General features: G+C 42.1%; 2 protein-coding genes across 2 annotated transcripts in view; both read left to right on the forward strand.

Annotated features, from left to right (window-relative positions):
* The first annotated feature begins 904 nt into the window (after window positions 1-904).
* zgc:195282 (uncharacterized protein LOC100192223 homolog) lies at window positions 905-3,111 on the forward strand. The gene is made up of 4 exons (XM_062388466.1): window positions 905-1,061; window positions 2,228-2,322; window positions 2,452-2,506; window positions 2,908-3,111. Exons 1-4 carry the CDS (start codon window positions 1,019-1,021, stop codon window positions 2,916-2,918), a joined length of 204 nt encoding a protein of 67 aa, XP_062244450.1. The 5' UTR covers window positions 905-1,018; the 3' UTR covers window positions 2,919-3,111.
* Window positions 3,112-6,240: 3,129 nt separating this feature from the next.
* The window catches only part of pi4k2b (phosphatidylinositol 4-kinase type 2 beta), a 12,598-nt gene continuing 108 nt past the window's right edge, over window positions 6,241-18,730 (forward strand). The window contains exons 1-11 of the mRNA XM_062388600.1: window positions 6,241-6,757; window positions 11,660-11,808; window positions 12,377-12,457; window positions 12,576-12,695; window positions 12,905-13,036; window positions 14,284-14,437; window positions 14,779-14,834; window positions 15,499-15,607; window positions 16,556-16,689; window positions 16,830-16,889; window positions 17,477-18,730. The exon at window positions 17,477-18,730 is cut by the window's right edge and continues 108 nt beyond it. Coding sequence (XP_062244584.1) covers window positions 6,409-6,757; window positions 11,660-11,808; window positions 12,377-12,457; window positions 12,576-12,695; window positions 12,905-13,036; window positions 14,284-14,437; window positions 14,779-14,834; window positions 15,499-15,607; window positions 16,556-16,689; window positions 16,830-16,889; window positions 17,477-17,650 — 1,518 coding nt within the window. The 5' untranslated portion in view covers window positions 6,241-6,408 and the 3' untranslated portion in view covers window positions 17,651-18,730. The remainder of the gene's footprint in view (window positions 6,758-11,659; window positions 11,809-12,376; window positions 12,458-12,575; window positions 12,696-12,904; window positions 13,037-14,283; window positions 14,438-14,778; window positions 14,835-15,498; window positions 15,608-16,555; window positions 16,690-16,829; window positions 16,890-17,476) is intronic.

The following is an 18,730-nucleotide window of genomic DNA, read 5'->3' on the forward strand; positions in this document are numbered from 1 at the left end:
CGGGCTTGTTCTGTTCGGCGAAGTTCATCAGAGTTCATCTTCTTTGTCCCTGCTGAGCTGAGGCTAGCCACTGTCTCCATCCTTGTCTCGCTCATCTCTCCTCACCCCAGTCCCTCCCCAGGCCTGCTTCTATGTCATATCCCAAGGGGGTAACTGCCTCCACACCCACACCCACACACATTCATACCCACACACCCCTGCTCTTCCCCCCGTCGCCGTCCCCCCCACCACCACCACCTCCCCCTCCGCCGGTCCCCCAACCAACCCAGCCTCACCCTGCCTCTCCCTGTGCTCTCTGGGTGCAGCCTCTCTATGTGATGTCATTGAGGAGAAGAACGGCATTTTAGTGTGTGCGTTAAAGGGTGTGTTTCCATGTGAGTCAGTGAGTGGGGATGTGCATGTGTGTGAATATTTCACAGGGAAAAGAGAGACAGAGAGAGAGGGCAAGAGAGAGAGAGAGGATCGACAGACAGAAGGAAAGAAAGGCACAAGTGCCGGGTTTCTCGTTTCAATTCAGAGGCACTCCTTGTTTTTAATCTAGAAAACAGGGTGAAAAGAGCAGGAAAGGAGAGGAGACAGTTGGGAACTTGAGCTGCTGACAGCTGTTTTTTGTCCCTTCTGTCCTCACCCCTTTGTCTTTCTTTTTCTCCCCCTCTCTCTACTGTGTCAAGGCTGAGTCTCCAGAGCATCTGATGAATGCAAATATAACACTGACCGTTAAATCATGACTTTATATCTGTTATACATCATATTAAGAAGCCTTGATTAGAGATGCTGCCTGTCTCTTGTTGTATCCCCCGCTGATGATAGTATTTACATCTTAAATCACATTTCTCTCTCTTCCTGTGACGCCTCACCACATCCTGGTTTTGACTTCACCAGACTCTGACGTCTCTGCAGTTGAACCGTTTTCCTGTCAATTTTCAGTTCACACATACACTCTCTCAGGATATTTCCTCACTACGCCAGCTTAATTACACACACATACACACTGTATGATCAATAATTATATGCTATCATGGTAGGATACTGTCCGATCTGTGGAAAGCCTGTCTACTTTGGTGAGTGAGATCTCTTTTTTTTTTTACTTTAGTTTTTCTTCTGCTGTCTGTTTAATATGTTTTATCGTAAAGTTCTTTATTTGCCTTCTCTATAAATATATAAATATATACATTTTTGTTGTTTCTCCTATATAAGAAAAAGCACAAACAAGACATTTTTCACAAAAATCCTTATGGTATAAATGAAAAGTAAAAAACAGATGTAAACTAAATCGAAGGGTACTTGGTACTTCTACCTTAAGAGACGAAATTTAAATTAAAAAAAATGTCACAATCATAAGTATCAGTCCCCTAGACATGTTAGATTTTGTTTTTTATCAAGATCCATTAATTGCTCGGTGGGAATGTGGAACAAATGCTGTATCGTCACGATTAAGACAGTGAAAAAAACCTCCTGGATAAATCCCCCTGATCTGGATTTCCATTTCTACCAGTGGACTCTTTAACCTGCAAACCATATGCGCTACAGACTTTATCAACGGCTACATTTCATTACAATAATTTGTACCATTTGACACATATACAACTAAACAGAACCAAGTCACTGCAAACATGCTTATTTACACCTGCTTTTCCTGCTGACATCTTGAAATATCTGCTTTGTAAAAGGCTGATGCTATACATTTTGATGTGTGCTTAAAAAGGGGGGGGGGGGGTTGGAGAACAAAACGTCTATTTTTTTCTGTCTGCCTCTCTTCCAACCACTGCACACACACACATACACAGATGCACACATCCATGATAGCAACAGGATGTGGGCCAGCCTAATGTGCGTGTATGCTGCTCTCTGGGTTTCCTCGTCACCTTCAGTCTCTCGTTTTTTGTCAAGACCTCTCTCCCACATTCAGCCTTTGCTGTTAGCTCTATAACAGCACTCAAACCAACTATTCAATTCCACGTGAGTAGCTGTTATTTTTACCGCAAGGTTTACTTTCCTACTTGAGTGCCAGCTAAGTTCAAATTCTCCGATGTGACCTGGCCTACTTACCTCTTTTCCTCCAACGCCACACTCTCTGGCCTATTTGCACGGAGGAGAGTAATGTTTTTAAGATACTGAACCAGATACCGGAATCACAAACATCGTATTTCCTTGATGTAAAATATTTTCATTTAACTCAGCGTCACAAATTATCTCATTAACGCAGCCTTCATATTTTTGTGTCCAGGTGAGAAGAAGAGGTCCCTGGGGAGAGACTACCACCCTCTATGTCTGAAGTGTCAAAAGTGCAACAGACAGCTCACAGCCGGACAACATGCGGAGGTATACGGGGAAAATGAATGAGATAAAAACCTGAGGGAAATAATGAAAACAAAAAGGGACTGAATGCATAAATAGGACAAGCAAATAAATGTATGATGCAGTAAATGTGTCCTGCTGATTGTGTTTCAGTATGACGAGAAGCCGTACTGTTCACACTGCTACCTGAGAATGTTTGGTCCGAGAGGTACTGCCTGATGAATACATATAAATGCAGATTCACACAAACACACACACACACACACACACATCCACCCACACACAGGCATAATGCATTCCCTAGCCCCTTACCCTAACCTCAAAGGTCACAATTAATGCCTGTACCTAAATCTTACCCTAGCCCTGACCTAGTTTTATCCTTTTTTGGGGAATTTTGGAAGACCAGCCAAAAGTCCAAACAATGATGGTACTAAACCAAAATTGGCCCTCATAACTATAGATGCATGCACACGCACACACACACACACACACACACACACACACACACACACACACACACACACACACACACACACACACAACACACAAACACACACACACACATGCTATGTCTGAATCCTGTCTCTCCCTGTGCATCTCTCTTGACAGGTAACAGGTGACTGGTGTCGCCGTGGCACAGTGTATCCCCCCCAGGAACCAGATGAATGACAGACATCGATATGTTCACACTAGTTGACTATCCATTATGCATCAACCAAATTTAGTATTTGTTCATGTGTTATAACCACTTCATGCCATGCGTATGTGATGTGTATATGTGTTTACTTTTATTAAATCATCTAATAAGCTTCAGGTAGAAATCTTTAAATGTTGCAACATCAAAACCTGGTGAATATCTGAGTTGGAGTTGGAGTTTGTAAAAAGGAGATTACAAGCTCATATTTGGATGTGTTCACTCAATCAACAACGAAATCTCCAATCAAACACACATGAATCCCCCCCCCCCCCCAACACAAAAAGAGCTATACCTCGACAAGCAGCCAAGGGAGGGAGACAGGGAAAGGAAGGAAGCTCGAATGGATCTGGGTGGTTGCTGTTGGCAGCTTGAACCAGATCTTATGCCAGCAGTATCGGCTGGAATTGGCGCTACAAATGCATCAATGCACACACACACACACACATATGTTTGTATCTTAATGAGGACGTGCATTTGCATAATGCATTATAGCCCCTTACCCTATTATCACAACTAAATACCTAAACCAAGTCTAACCCTCAAACAGGCCATAAGCAGTGGGTCAGAAAGTGAGGACCAGCCAAAATGTCCTCACTGTGTAGGTTGTGGGCTCTGAATGGTCCTCACAAAGATATCTGCTCAAGTACTCACACACACATGCAGTGGGTATGTCTACAGTGTGCCTTGACTGCTGCAGGGGCTTTTCATCCAGTGGTGGGTGAAGTACATAGGTCGACACACACATAGGCAAGCAAACACACGTGCACACACAGACAGACAAACACACATGCATAGAGAAGGTGAGAGACATGCTGATGTGCTTCCCTGTTAAGTGTCACTTGTCGCATAAGTGACAGTTCAGGTGTTTGTTGGTGATGATTGGAGGGGTATAGAAATAACAGGTGAAGGAGGCTGAGGCAGAAACAATATGGAGAGAGATGCTGATGGCCAATGGGAGAGAGGCCTGATTGGATTATTTTAATATCCAGCAAAGCGTAGGGGGATGCCTGCGTTGCTACAGAAAGTCTTTCAACCTGTCCGTCTCCCTCTCAAGCCCCCAAGATCCCTCCTCCTCTATCCTTCCGCCTTCCTCCTTCCCTGCGTGCACTCCCCCTCCGTCCCTCCCTCTATCCCATGTCTCCTTCACCCCCTAACCCCCTACCTTGATAGATCACATGGCTGCTGTGATACCAGCTGGCTGACTGCTCATTTGCATGTGTTTCAGTGACTCCCTTATTAGAGTGCTGTGGTGGTGGCGAGGGGGCCAAGGTATATAGGTGGTGGAGAGGCTGAGGGCTAAGGGGGGAGTGTGGTGCTGCACAGACCTCTTGGTGATTGAGGGCCATTGAGAGGATAGAAAGAACAGAGCGAGAGACCATTCATTTACAGGAGAGTAAGGATGAGAGAGAGGGGAAATGTAAAGTAGAGCCATGGAAAATTATAGCATTAAGCCTGGCAAAGTGGTTCTCCAACCTTCAATAATCCACCTCTGGTTGAAACTGCAAAAAATGGAGCAAAGTTAAATTGATCATTATCTTCTTGCACCAGAAAATACCCTTTTTGTGATCTCAACCTTAATGTCAGAGACTGCCAGTGGGAAGACAAGGAATTACTGTTCCTCCGCTGGCAAAATGTGAAGAGTGATGACACTCTTGTGTGGTCAGTAAGTGGCATTTCTAGCAAAAAAATAATATAGTCTTCTTTGGAGAAAAGCTGCTGGAGGTGGGACGCAACATCTTTGATTTGTGAATGACTGTCGCCACCTAGAGGCCACAAAGATACAGAGCGGCTAAATATCAATGCAGGACAAACAGAAACATGAGAGGACGGTGTAACACAGTATATCTGTTTAAATGTAAATCTTTAGGAAAGTCTTTGCCATAAAACACGTAGCACTGTTCATGAACTTATACTGCAGTATTATTGCTTCCAATGAAGCTGAATTAGATTCAATCTCACAGTAGTGCATAGGCTTGGTAAACAATTGTTTGTTGAAGACAGATTTTAGGTTAATGGAACTTTATAAATGAATCTTTGGGTTTTGTGAACTGTTCGTTTATTATGTAATGTTACCTAAAAAAGAAAGAACCAGGGACGGCTCTGTACATCTGGTGGCCCTATACGCAGGATAAGTTTGGGAAACCGGCTTTGCAGTTTACTGACCAGAATATACACGTTGGCCGTAATTCAGTTAAGGCTAGTCTCAGTTAATATAATGAAATCATAAATAAGGTCAATTTAATTTAAACAACTAAAATTCTATGGTTTTGTTGTACAAACGTGCACCATAGATTACATTTATTCTTCTCTCTCCTCATTTTACACTTAATATTCTGCCAACGGTCATCTGGGAAATATTACATTAACTAACATCATAGACAATTTACACTGTCCAACCCGCAAGTCGTTTTCTCACTGATGAAGGAGGCCCTGCCACCCACACACAGGCTGTGTTACATACATACTAATATAATTGTACCAGTTGTAGCAGGCAAACAGAAGATTAGCAACCAATAAGCAACCACTTAATGGACTTGTAAGGGCCGGCTCTCAAGACGATAGACAGACAAAGTGGGGAAAAATTAGGAATTAGTATTGAAGCAGGCCAAGAAGTGAGCCAAAACTCCAAAGGTGTTTAGTTTGTCCACTTTGGACTACTGTAAAAAACATGTTTTCCTCAGAGGACCCCCTCCAGATGTAAATATAAAGTTTTTAAATATACAGGGGCCATCCTATGGTTAAGAAAACACAACTTTGTATAATTTAAATGATCACACAATAGTGACAACATCACTATAGATCCCTTTCACCTAAATCGTTAACACTGAACCTTTAATTGACTGACTGGCAAAGACATACTAACAAGTTTTTCTCAATTAACCTCCAATAAATACTAACGCCTATATTCCTGTTGGCCTTTGTGCATATGACATGCAAAACCAATGTCTATTTGGTTTAACGGCCTTACCCTTGGCTATGCTTATTCATCAGATACACAAGGTTCAGTGTATTCAGGTCATTTTTACATTTCGAACCTTCACACACTGGACCTCCAAACGGGGGGACATGAATTAACATGACATTAATTTAGATATATCCTTATCAAACCTACTCGCCTTGCCACGGTGTATTTGGGAGCTGAATTTGCAAGGCGAGAAATTGTTGACGTATTAAAGTGTCGAAGTCCGGACTTCCGAGTGAGCCCATGAACGCATCTTCTGCCAACCGGTGTCTTTACCGTTGCGCATGCGCACTGGCCCAAGCAGGAAGTAGGATTATGTGGACAACATTTCTGTGTCTGGGAGCGAGAGCAGCTGTTTTCCACCAGTTCACCTGGATCGGGTCCGCTTTAAAATGAAGCTGTGAGGGAAACCAGGTGTGATTCACTGTGACTGTGTTCAACCAGAGGGACAATGATGTCCGAATGCGACCCGACGGAGACGGGGAGCAGCGGGCTGGACGCCGGGGAGGCAGCGGTGTCACTGCCGGAGTCCAACTTTCTCTCCACGGACTCTGCTGGGGTTTTGTTTGACAGGAGCCGGGCGGGCTTGGGATTCGCGCTGAACCCCGGGGTCGCCGTTCGTATGTCGGACTCGTGTGAAAGCGTCCTGACCGAGCTGGAGACGGACGGCTCCGGAGAAGAGGCGCTGCTGCTGCCGTGCTTAGCGGGAGGCTCGTCGTCGCCGCGGGGTGAAAGGGAAAAGCGCAGCCGGCGGAACAGGCACAGCTCCTCGTCGGATAAAGACACCTTGGCCTCGCCAGGTAAGTGCTGCGGATCAAGGACTCGGGAATTATCTCAAGTCGTGGTGGATGAATATAGTGAGATCAGTAGCCCACATGTTGTGTTATAGCTAAGTGCAGAATGACACCGGCTCAAGGGAGATGTAGAGATAACAACAGTTTGTGCAACGTGGTCAAAATGATGTCATGTTACCCATAGGTCAATCTATAATATGGGTTAGAATTCATATCAACCAACAATTAAAGGAATCAGTGCGTTGTTACTAAATAATCTAGCTGTTCCCATAATATACCCCATAATGATTTGACAATATGAATATAATAGGAATATATTCTGTGGGATGCTTCTACAAAGGATAAATCGTTTTTCAACATAAATCCACATTTCATTGAGTTTAGAGTTGTTCAACATCCTTATGTAAGTCTCTGCTCTTGAGGAAGCTCCCAGTCAACACTTAAAATAGTTGAGACAAAAGACACTAAACATGCAGTTGACAGACTTTACACATTAGACATGACACATAGGAAGAAAAGGAGAAACCTTTTATTTATTTATTTTCAAATTAAGTGCATTGACACATAAAGGAATAGTTCACCGAAAATACAAATTCACTCATTATCTACTCACCACTATGCCAATGGAGGGGTGGCTGAAGTGAGTCCACAAAACTCGTCTGGAGTCTCGGGTTTAAACAGTGTTGCAGCCAAATCCATTACATTTGAATTTGGCCAAAAATGAAATAGAAATGTGCCCCAATATTATTTAGATCATAGCTTGAAGTGAATATTTGGTCAAATTGTTATAATTTATAGATAACTCTTAAACTCACATAATGGGGACTTGTCTTCCTTATGGGGACAAAAGCAAGTCCCCATAATGTTAACAATTACATTCTAAGGGCAAGACATGTTTTATGTTAAGGTAAGGCTTAAAGTTAGATGGGTTAGGTCGGGTTAGGTCTACAGAGCTCTATGCAAACACGAGATATTAGCCTTCAAAGTCACATGAGTGTATGGGTGGTTTGCATAACATTCATGTCCCATCGAAGGTATTTGTCTTGTGTTTGCATTGAGTGGAGCTCTGTTCCATGTCTGTGTGTTTTCCAGTCATCTGATGTGATTGCTGCATGTTATCACATGTGGCTGAAATGACCCGGCCCTTAAACCTGGTGACCTTAACAGTACAAGTCCAGCCACGAGTAAAGTTGATAGGGCTACTAAGTAGAAGTGTCCTTATTGTAAACGGCCCATTGATTATAATTATTTGTGCAAACATTTCATTATTCAGTTTCCTGTATTATCCCCGGTATCTGTGCAACATGGTTTAAGGTTGCTATGCCGATGTCTTCCCCTGTTTAGCTGAGGACTCTGCTACAAAAAACGAGGCCAACATCATCAGTTTTTTTGTCGATGTGTTGTTTGTGTTGCTTATATCTTGTCACTCACATCATTCACAGCCCTGGATTTGTCCTGGACTACAAAAAAGCAAAGGTTGATCAAAGAGAAAACAAAGAAAAGGTGATCTAGTCACCATGGAAGCAGCACTTCACTGCTTATTACATTTAACACCACTCCCCCTCATACCGCCCACCTTTTTTATTATTCTTTTTTTAGCTTTTGTGTCCTTCTCTTTTCACTCCTATCCGTACGTCTCTTTCTCTGTGAAGATCTGTTGTTCTATCAGGGACACATATCGAGGCCACCAGGAAGACACTGATGAGACTAAAACTGAAATCACAGGTGTTAGTGTCCCATTTCCTGTGGGCCACTTTTGAATAATTGTGCTCGGATCTAGAATTACAACACAGTTTGCATTACAAAGTAAGACTTGCACACAATGTGCTGAGCTATTGTGCCGCGTCACTTTGTAGGACTCAAGAAGTCCATTCCGATTTCCATTGCAAATAGTGGCATTTAGATTGTACAAAGAATGTGTTGGAGAAAAGGACGCGAACGTGATGTGAGGTTTTACAGGTCAGTGCTAAAATAACATGCATTCATGCAACTCCCACCTGCCTCTTAACTGTTCACCCTCTTTTGAAAGCTTATTTCACCAGAGTCCATATTTGCTAGAAGCAGCAAGCATTATCTAATCTAATTTAAGGTCACGCAATATACATTTGAATCCTGATTGATATGCATACATTCAAACACAGTGTCACATTTGATCACATAACTGTAATAGAACACAAGATATTCAATGTGTTTTGTAACGCACCTGTGGAATAAGGACATGTGCTTGTAATGACTTTAATTTAAAGTTGAGTTTTAAGTTCGGCTTCACGTCTTTGCAGTAACCGCTGTTGAGATCACAGTGTTGTGACATGTGACACCCTCTGTGTACTGCAGGTCAGCAGGTCCCCTGAGCTGTGAGGGAGCTGCACTCGGGCCAATTATCTGACCAAGGGCCCTGAGCGACACACATTAAATATGGATAAGGCCACCGCACAAATAAACACGCAAACAATCTGCTGTGCTGCATTTCATTTGACTCTGACTTGCTGCTCAGTGAGAATAGTGAAAAGGCAGAAACAGAGAGGGTCATTTCTCTTATCCTGCGGTTACACTACACAATGACATTATCATAGACTTCCATCAATTGTTCAAGCCACTGCAGCCATACATCATTCATCAGGCACGGCCGCTGAGTAAACTGTTGCTCCTCATGGCCTTTTTCTGGCAAACAAATTTGTCTCATATTTTCCGGTATGAAAGTGGTCATACTTTCGGATTTCTTTTGCCAAAAGCTCTTCTATTTGGTCCATATTCGTTCTTCTAAATCTTCTGTGGTTTCCTCCGGTATTATTGGAAATGAAACCGGAAATGTGACTCCGGAAAGGATGTAGTTAGCAGACCAATCACAGCCTTGCGGGCTGTGTGAGGCTTGAGTAGCTTTGCCGTACAGTTAGAAAAATTGGGCGACGCAGGCAAGCGCGCTAGAAGGGGTACGCAAGCACGCAAGGGTCACCCAAGGGCTCTTGCGTGCTTGCCCCCTGAATACACAGAAGCATGCTTTGGCCTTTACTCAAACATTATTCTAACTCTAACCCTAAAATCAAGTCTAAACCTTCAAACAGCCCATTAAAAGTGGGACAGAAAGTGAGGAACGGCCAACACACACATAACGTATGCTTCAAATCTTGGTTAATAAATGTAGAGTTTCTAAACGATGTGTGCCAACTGGCTACAGGTTACATAATTCAATGTTATGTTTGAAAACAGCATTTACAAACTGAAATGATCTCGTCCACATGGAAATTTTTGGTTGGTGTCCGATACATGTAATCTGTTTTATTATTGTCAAAAGCAGAATATAACAGCTGTTAGTAAAGACAGCAAGGTCAGCAACCCTTGTAGTTGATTTTCCATGTTGCGTTTAACACTGGCTGCTGAGGCTAATACCGGTTTTCTTCCTGAAGAGGGTCATGTGATAGCAGCCTTATGGATCAGAGAAGCCCCACAACTTTCAAACTATAATGGGCCAAGCAGCTTTTCCAAACATTTTAACACATTTTAGCTACTCTAAAACTTTGGAGTCATATGGACGCCAGGTGAATCCGTAATAGAGTTGACTCAAAGAAAACATGGATGAATCCTCAGTCTACTTTAAGTATGATCCAACTGGTGGGACCTGCAGGGTTGAGTTGCTGTACTTTAGCGACCTTAAAAATGTATCGTATGACTCAGGCTCTGCTGGTAAGAAATGGAGTATGAAACTCAAGTACAGCATGCACAAACCTTCTGGCTAGATATTAGTGCTAATGTTTTGAGGCTTTTAGTATTTGGACGGTTGGAAACAAAACCAATCCCACACTGGTCAGTGTGGGATCAAAAGACTGCAGCTGGAGTAACATCAGAGAGACCCCCAGTGAAGTAAAAGGTTCAAAGGCAATGATCTCGGTAACACCTGTATGTCAAGAGCTTGGTGGTCTGCACAACAGAACCCTGACAAGTATCTAGTACTTTGGTGGAAAGAAAATATCCCTGATATATCTTTATTAATATATATCGATATTTGCGTATCCATCCTTCTCTTTTCTCCTTCCTCTTTGTACTGTGCGTCTCTCTCCCTCCTCTTCAAGTGAAATAGGTTCAAAGCTATCTCTTTTTTCTCCTTATCTCTCTGTGACAAGGGGCACATTAACTGTCCCCCAGTCCCTTTGTCCATTCTTTCATCTCCTCTTCCTCTCCCTCCCCCCACCCCCTCCTCCTCCCAGTGTCTGTCTTTTCATCTCCCCCTGCATCCCACTGTGACTTCAGTGTGACTGATACAGAGCATATGGGGCTTCTCAGTCAGCCGACTGCTCTGTACTCAGTGGGGAGGAGAAGGTAGAATGTGACAAGTCATACGGCTGTGCCTCCATCACAGGAATAATTAGCGCCTCATACTCATCAGAGAGTAGTCACGTACAGAGAATTGGTAGTAGATCTGAGGGGCAGTAGCTCTAACCCAGTACGTGCTGGGAACAGGAGCAGCCTCCGATGACCATGAAACTTGTATAAACAAATTTCTAAGATATTTGACTTTGAACCTTGGTCAGTTGATACAAATTAGAGGACTTCTATGTTTTCAGTTTTTCACTCCGATTTGATAGTGTGGTGATGGGATGATCTCTGATTGGGGATGTATCCTGATGTTTCTTTTCTCTAAGAAGTTTTCTGCTCTTTATTACGATTCAAAATCATTACCAATTATGTTTTAGTGCCAAATCTGTAGATGAGGAATATAAGCAATGAGTTTCCTTTGACTCTTCCCATTATTTATAATTTAGCAGTGAACTTGATGATTTAAGAATTTCTATTGTCTTTCTTTTTTATCGTTCTTAGAGGCTCTTAATATGTCTGCTTTTTTTAAATGAGCCTTGTTGTAGTATCCGACCATTTGAACTGTGGCACAGCCTAATAATCGTATTCCCATTTCAGGTACCAGTGGAGACTTCAACCATTTCCCAGAAGATCCAGAGTTTGCAGATATTGTCCAAAGGGCAGAACTAGCGATCGATAATGGCGTCTTCCCAGAGAGAATTTCACAGGGATCCAGTGGGAGCTACTTTGTCAAAGACCCAAAGGGGGTGAGTTTTTGATAGAGGAACAGTAATGATAAATACCAAGGAGGCTGATTGAATGAGAAGTTTACTGCACCTCAAATCCAGCTCTTCAATCAAGTTCAAGTTACCTTGCTGGTGCTCAAGTGTGCTAGCTTTATGACACTTGGTGTACTGTGGCTCTGCAGCTTGAGTAGAATCTAAAAGCTGAAAGAAGTGAAGAGGAAGTGACAAGTTTAGAAGCACACACACAGGAAGGAGAAATTACCGCAGAGACACTCTGAATAATGCAGCCAGGGATGCTCACATCGATAACTGTGATAGGAAGCATGTACGATTACCATCACATTAACAAGTGTAATATAAACTACAAGGAAAGGATATTGATTTGTAACTTGTTGGCAACATATCCATTACTTTACATTTTCGGTTGATAGTTTTGAATTTCCTATCTTTGGTTCTTTCATCATGTTCTTTCAATGTTCATCAAAGTGTTTCTGCTTTTTCTATAGAGTAAACATATGTTTGTTTGCTGTATTTTACCATGTGATGTTCGACAAATGAAATATTGTTTTCCTTCATTTTTCTGCTACAGAAAATCATTGGTGTTTTCAAACCAAAGTCAGAGGAGCCTTACGGTCACCTGAACCCAAAATGGACCAAATATTTTCACAAGGTGAATTGACTGACACGTTTAATTTGACTGTAAACAATTTTAACTCAGGAACACGATGAACCAGGTTTTTAAATTAATCATCTGTTTCGGTTCTCTGTCTTTTCCTCTGTGTCATTAGCTGTGCTGTCCGTGTTGTTTCGGCCGAGGCTGCTTGATACCTAACCAGGGTTACCTCTCAGAAGCTGCCGCCTCACTTGTTGATACCAAGCTCGGCCTGGGAGTGGTGCCAAAAACCAAGGTGGGGCTCAGAGAGCACGCGCGATCTGTTATTACAACTAAGTGTTTTTTTTGTATTCACTGTTCCCTCAGACTCACTCTAACGTAAAAACAGGTGATGGAGTATTCAAATAAAATATAGTCAAATTCAATGAACATCTGAATGAAAATGAATGAGTGGTGTGAAATCATCCAGCAGTAGATCATCCAAAGCATCTTCTTTTATTTCAGGTGGTATACCTGGCTAGCGAGACATTCCATTACAGCGCCATCGACAGGGCGAAGTCCAGGGGGAAGAAGTACGCCTTGGAGATGGTCCCTAAGGTCGGGAAACGCTTCCACAGAGTGGGACTGCCACCCAAGGTAACATTAAGGCTCATAGGCTTCTGTTTGGCCGTTTCTATATAAGTTGCGTTAAATGTGATGCATATTCAGACCCAGACTGAGCCTTCTGTCTGTACTCTGAGTTCCTTTAGCCTGACTTAATGCTTATGGATACAAACCGATGAAACTGAGCAGTACCACTGGAAGTCATTTGGGCAGTATAGCTACTTTTCCAAGCTAGATGAACGTAGGACACGAGAAAGACATTTTTATAATGGCGTAAAATGATCACAGCCTTCTAGAGGGGGTGGCCTAGTGGTAGAAACTTGGACAGAAAAGGTCTCTGGTTCGACTCCACGGAGAGACATTAAAAGATGAACCTGGATTGATCTGTCCAAAAATCCAAGAGTCTCCCCACCCTGTCTAGTGCCCCTGAGAAAGGCACATTACTCCCCCAACATCTGCTCCCCGGGCGCTGTACATGGCTGCTCACTGCTCTGTGTGTCCTGCACCAGATGGGTTAAATGCAGAGGATAAATTGACCTACCATTGCATGATAACGAATCTTATACAAGGTCGCCAGGTTTGTTGTTGTTCAAGAAACTCTGGACTCTGCACTGCCCTCTAGTGGATGTTGAAACTGATTTGAAGGCAGCATATATGAGCTTTAATGTCAACTACTTTTAGGTGTTTAGGAAAAACACAGGCTGGAAACTCTCCTCTGTATTTTGACTGTATACTGTCTCCACATTATGAAGTGTAGGAGTCATTGTTTCAGTGAGTGGAGGGCTGAGAAAAGCTGCTGGCGCTGCCCTGCTGGAGGACATAAAAATGTATCGTGCCACACAGTCTGTTGTGTTCCATAAAGAAACTGGTGTATTAAAATAAACAAGTCAGAGGAATCATAGCTGTCATCTCTACCATAAATTATGTGTTTATTTTCCATCAGTGAATGGATATTCTTATCTCTTGTATAACGTACGGTACTCACCACTAGTGCAAATTTTAGGTCCTAATCTCCAGTATCTCAGCGGAGACAGTCTTCTGTATTATGAAGCTCTTTGTGTTCGGTAGACGTAGTTAAAAGTTAGCTATGAGGAAGTAGCCTTTGTGTTTTAAACTGTCACACAGTGCTGACACTTTGCTTTGTTTACAGTATGTCACCATTTCACAGGGGATATCATTGCACCAGAGTATCGACATGTAAACAAACAAAACCTTCAGAACACTGCAGCACAACGCTGGTTTATGCATATCTGAAGATTCTGGTGTTTGTGTGTTTCCAGGTGGGCTCCTTTCAGCTGTTTGTGGAGGGTTACCGTGGTTCAGACCACTGGGTGCGGCGCTTTGATGCAGAGCCGCTGCCGGAGAACATCCGGAAGCAGCTGCAGTCACAGTTTGAGCGGCTGGTGGTGTTGGACTACGTCATCAGGAACACAGGTGAGGGGTGTGTCACATGAACACAGAGTTTGATGAACATGATGACAGACGGGTCATCCCACGAACTTAGTTCCCGTACAGTGTTGACTATTGTACTTGTGTTGAGAAAATCATTCGCCATCTTTTATTAACATTATTCTTAGTCTTATTTTGCAATAAAGTTTAGTTTACTGGTTGAAATGCGAATTAACAAATAAAGTCAGTGTGTGTTGTGTTGTATTTGCAGTTCTCAATATGACCAATAATTGTGAACATGCGCTCTCTCCCGGGCTTTATATGACCGTGTGAAAACTGACTCAGCAGTGTTTTCTTTCTTTCATTTTCTTCTTTGTCTTGATTAGATCGAGGTGACGAAAACTGGTTGATCAAGTATGAGCAGTCTGGAGAAGGACAAAAGGTGAAGTTAAACCCACACAGACTTGAGCTGCTTGAATGTTGGTACATCTTCATTATGGGACACAGCACAGTGGTTTTGGGTTTGAAACGTGAATGATTACGAGTTTCTGTTTTGATCCCATAGACACACACTTCTCTCACCTCTTTCACACAAAAATGACCACGTATATGTAGTTTAAAAGTGGGTTAATGTGCCTAAAAAGGCGTATGCCTACTTACCATTACCAGTAGAGAATTTAGCAAGTTCACCCGGGTCTCATGTTTCCTGCACAGCAGATCGGAAGCAATAAAAACATGTTCCTACTGCAGACTAATTTGACCGGAGAGTGAACACCGATTGAATCCGGTCTTATTGCAGACACAATGTCTTGTCATATGTTGGTGGGGTTTTGTCAAATGGAAAAGGAGCATCATGACAGTAGCTTGCGAATTACAGGCACCAAACCAGTGCCGCAGTGATTAGAACAACCAGACCACTATCTGACTACCTGTCATCAGTCATGATTTGACACATGTTGATAAATGAGCAAGGGTTGTCATCTGCCTGCCCAATTGATCAGCCTTTTGTACCAGGATCAATAACTGGTTTGGTAACATAAATCATTCCGTCATTTAGCGGTGATGTCTGCTCTGATCTTAATCCTCCTCCCCTCTCTCTCCTGTAGGATGCAGAGCTGCCAGAGATGGAGAGCTGTCCAGATTCTTGCATCAAGATCGCAGCGATCGACAACGGCCTGGCCTTCCCCTTTAAGCACCCAGACCAATGGCGAGCCTGTATGTTGATCTCCTCTCTCCCTCAATGTCTACGTGAAAACTTTATCCTTACTAATCATGATGGAAAAAGCATTTATTGATTTTCATCCTGGATTCATTCTTTTGTAAATTTATTTTGATAGAAATTGCAAACGCACATCAAGTTAATTTAAATCAATATAATGAAATTACTTCTTTCAAATACGATGATATGGGTAATAATAGTAATATTTTTCTAATGGAAAACAAAACCTTTGTACAGGTAATGATCTCAATTACTGCATATCATATTGACTTTACCTACACAATTTTGAACATCTAGTAAAGACCAGAGCGAAATTTCTAGTGATGTCCTGCCTCATACAAATATTCCCTGTTGTTGTGAAAGCGTCTGATTCGGACCTGCTGTGTTCTTCATAAGTGAAAGGCCAAAGAGTTGGGCAGACAGTCTCTGGAGTTCACGTCTGAAAACAGCTGAATTTGTTGATATACTGTATATATATTTGAATGCTGGGAGCTCCTTTACATTATAAAAAACTAATTTGTTGGCGTATCTGACATGACAGCAAAAAACATTTCTAATGCTGTAATGCTGAAGTTCCCAACAGCCATGCTGACAGACTTTGGACAAAATCGTTCTTGCTTTTCTACATGAAACAGGTGTTGTGATGATTTATGGACCTTTAGCTTTTTACTGCAACTAGATTTATTAATTTCACCTCATTCACCATAGAATCTCTATGCACACATTACAGAGGGCAAACAGGGCTTCAAATTAAAATGTGACAAATTACTAATAATAATTACAAATTATTAGAAATAAAGATTGGTCAAATAGAACTGTGTCTCACATAAAGGCCTGTTACCTTGAGGTACATAACAGATCCCATCAGGACTTTAATGAGTAGCGGGTTATTTGTAGGGCAGTCAGCGCTCATGGAAATCTCTGACGTTGTCTCCTTTCATCAGACCCGTTCCAGTGGGCGCTCCTCCCTCAGGCGAGGGTTGCCTTCTCTCAGGAGACCAGAGACCTGGTGCTGTCCCACCTCTCTGATATGAACTTTGTCCAGGACCTCTGTGAGGACCTCTATGAGATGTTCATGGTACAGGCCACTTTTTCTTCAAACTCTTTGTCCATTAATACAGATTTAAAAAAAAGTTTAGATAATTTTAACAGTAATGGAAACTGTCCAGCGGCAAAATATCTTTGCACTTTCTCAAGCACTATTTTATTTGTCTTCAGACGGATAAAGGCTTTGACAAACCCATGTTTGAGAGACAGATGTCTGTGATGAGGGGACAGGTGAGTTGTCTTGTTTATGATTATTTTTCACTGTTCCTGTCAGTTGGACTTTCTCTTTTGTCCTTTCATTTCTCCTCTCTGATCTTCTTCCCTACATCTACCTCCTTTCTCTACTAAACTACTTTCATTACACAAGTCTCCTTTTCATTTTGTTCTTTAACTTAACTGTGTCAAGTATTCATCACCTTAAGTTTAATAGATGCTTAATTGTATCACCAGTAGAGCTGAAGTGATTAATCAAACAATCAAATAGCAAATATTTTCATAATCAATACATAACAAATTGTGATAATAACAAGAATATTTGCTGGTTTTGTTTTAAAAAACAAAATCAAATCATAATTTAGCAGTGAAAATAAGCATCAGATTATTTATCAGAAAAGGCATTAAGTCATTTAATGAGACAAAGACAATATTTGTATTACATTTTGAAATGTTCTTGTTTGGAAATGACACAAAGCTGAGAGATGATATTACTTTTGAATGATATAATCTCATATTTCATTATGTTGCTTAACCTCACCACTACACCAGGTCTTGTTATTCACAGTTTCCCTGGTTTAAACATGATTCCTGTTTGCTCCCAGGTGTTGAACCTGACTCAGGCACTGAAGGACGGGAAGAGTCCCAGCCAGCTGGTGAAGATGCCGCCCGTGGTGGTGGAGCGCAGACATTCAAGCGGCCAGGGGCGTATAGTATCACTGGGCAGCGCATTCACGCAAACCTTCCACTGCAAGCGGCCATTTTTCTCCTCTTGGTAGTCAGAAAGGGATGACGAGGTGTGGATAACAATGTTTTTGTGACAAAGGATGAACTGAGGGAGAAGATGACGATGTCACACTGGAAAGGAAGGAGAGTGACGTATAATGAGAGGATGACCTGATGATAGTATGAGATGAAAAAGTGTTTTGTGAAGAAATTGGGCTTGAGCCCATTTTCCATCATGTGAAGAGAGCACAGGAAATCATTGGAGCTGGAGTGATTGTCATCCCAGTGCCTCCGAGAGACCTTGGGGCTCTTTGTGGTTACCATGGTAATCTGATTGGATAATTGGCTTTTCCACAAAGGTGGGCTTTGTTTATTGTTAAATGGCAGAGAGAAAGGATTTCTTTAACCAACCCAAAGTACTGAAGACTCTTGCAAGATCTCTCAGTGGGTCTAATGGCCAAAGAACAAGCACTTACAAACCACTAACTAACACATCAGCGGTCTGCTAGTGTTTGGGAATTTAAAGGGTCCTCTCCACACAGTTATTTTTCTTTAAGATAATATTGTTCTTTGTCCAGGATACAAAGTCTAAATTTGCTTTTGCCTTGTAGGATTATGTATTGATCCATAGACGTACAATTACACTGCTCAAAGTGTTTGACTAAGTTCCACACAGCCGGTTGAACCGCCCTTTACTCAGTGTTTGTTTGTCAAAAACCCCATCTGTTAAACACACACAAACCCAGTGTCTTCAACTCTCACTTCTGCCAAACTCTGTTTCAATGGAAGGAACGCTGAAAAGCCTCAATACGAGAACACTTTCAAAACTTGAAAATCAATTGTGGAGGAGGAGGAATGAACACGTTGCTTGAATGTAATCTTTTTACGGTTTCTACACAGATTCTTGCTCCTGACCATTTCAACACGAATGAATGCTGTCAAAAGAATAGATTTTTCTGGTAATGATGAATGTATTTGTTGTTTGACATGTATTTAATTGCTGAAAAGCAGCTTTTTCTTGAACCTTTGGGGGGGGCTGGGCAGCACCGAGCCGCCCCACTTTATTACACATGATATGAAGAGGGAAAAAAATCAAAACAGTGGACGATATTTCACACTTGCTCGATGCCGTT

This window comes from Platichthys flesus, chromosome 5 (assembly GCF_949316205.1).
Source record: "Platichthys flesus chromosome 5, fPlaFle2.1, whole genome shotgun sequence".
Taxonomy (NCBI): Eukaryota; Metazoa; Chordata; class Actinopteri; order Pleuronectiformes; family Pleuronectidae; genus Platichthys; species Platichthys flesus.

Coding starts and splice junctions, on each gene's coding strand:
- zgc:195282 (XM_062388466.1), top strand. CDS start 1,019: ATGGTAGGATACTGTCCGATCTGTGGAAAGCCTGTCTACTTTG. Junction 1,062..2,227: donor TGGAAAGCCTGTCTACTTTG/GTGAGTGAGATC, acceptor TTTTGTGTCCAG/GTGAGAAGAAGAGGTCCCTG. Junction 2,323..2,451: donor CAGCCGGACAACATGCGGAG/GTATACGGGGAA, acceptor ATTGTGTTTCAG/TATGACGAGAAGCCGTACTG.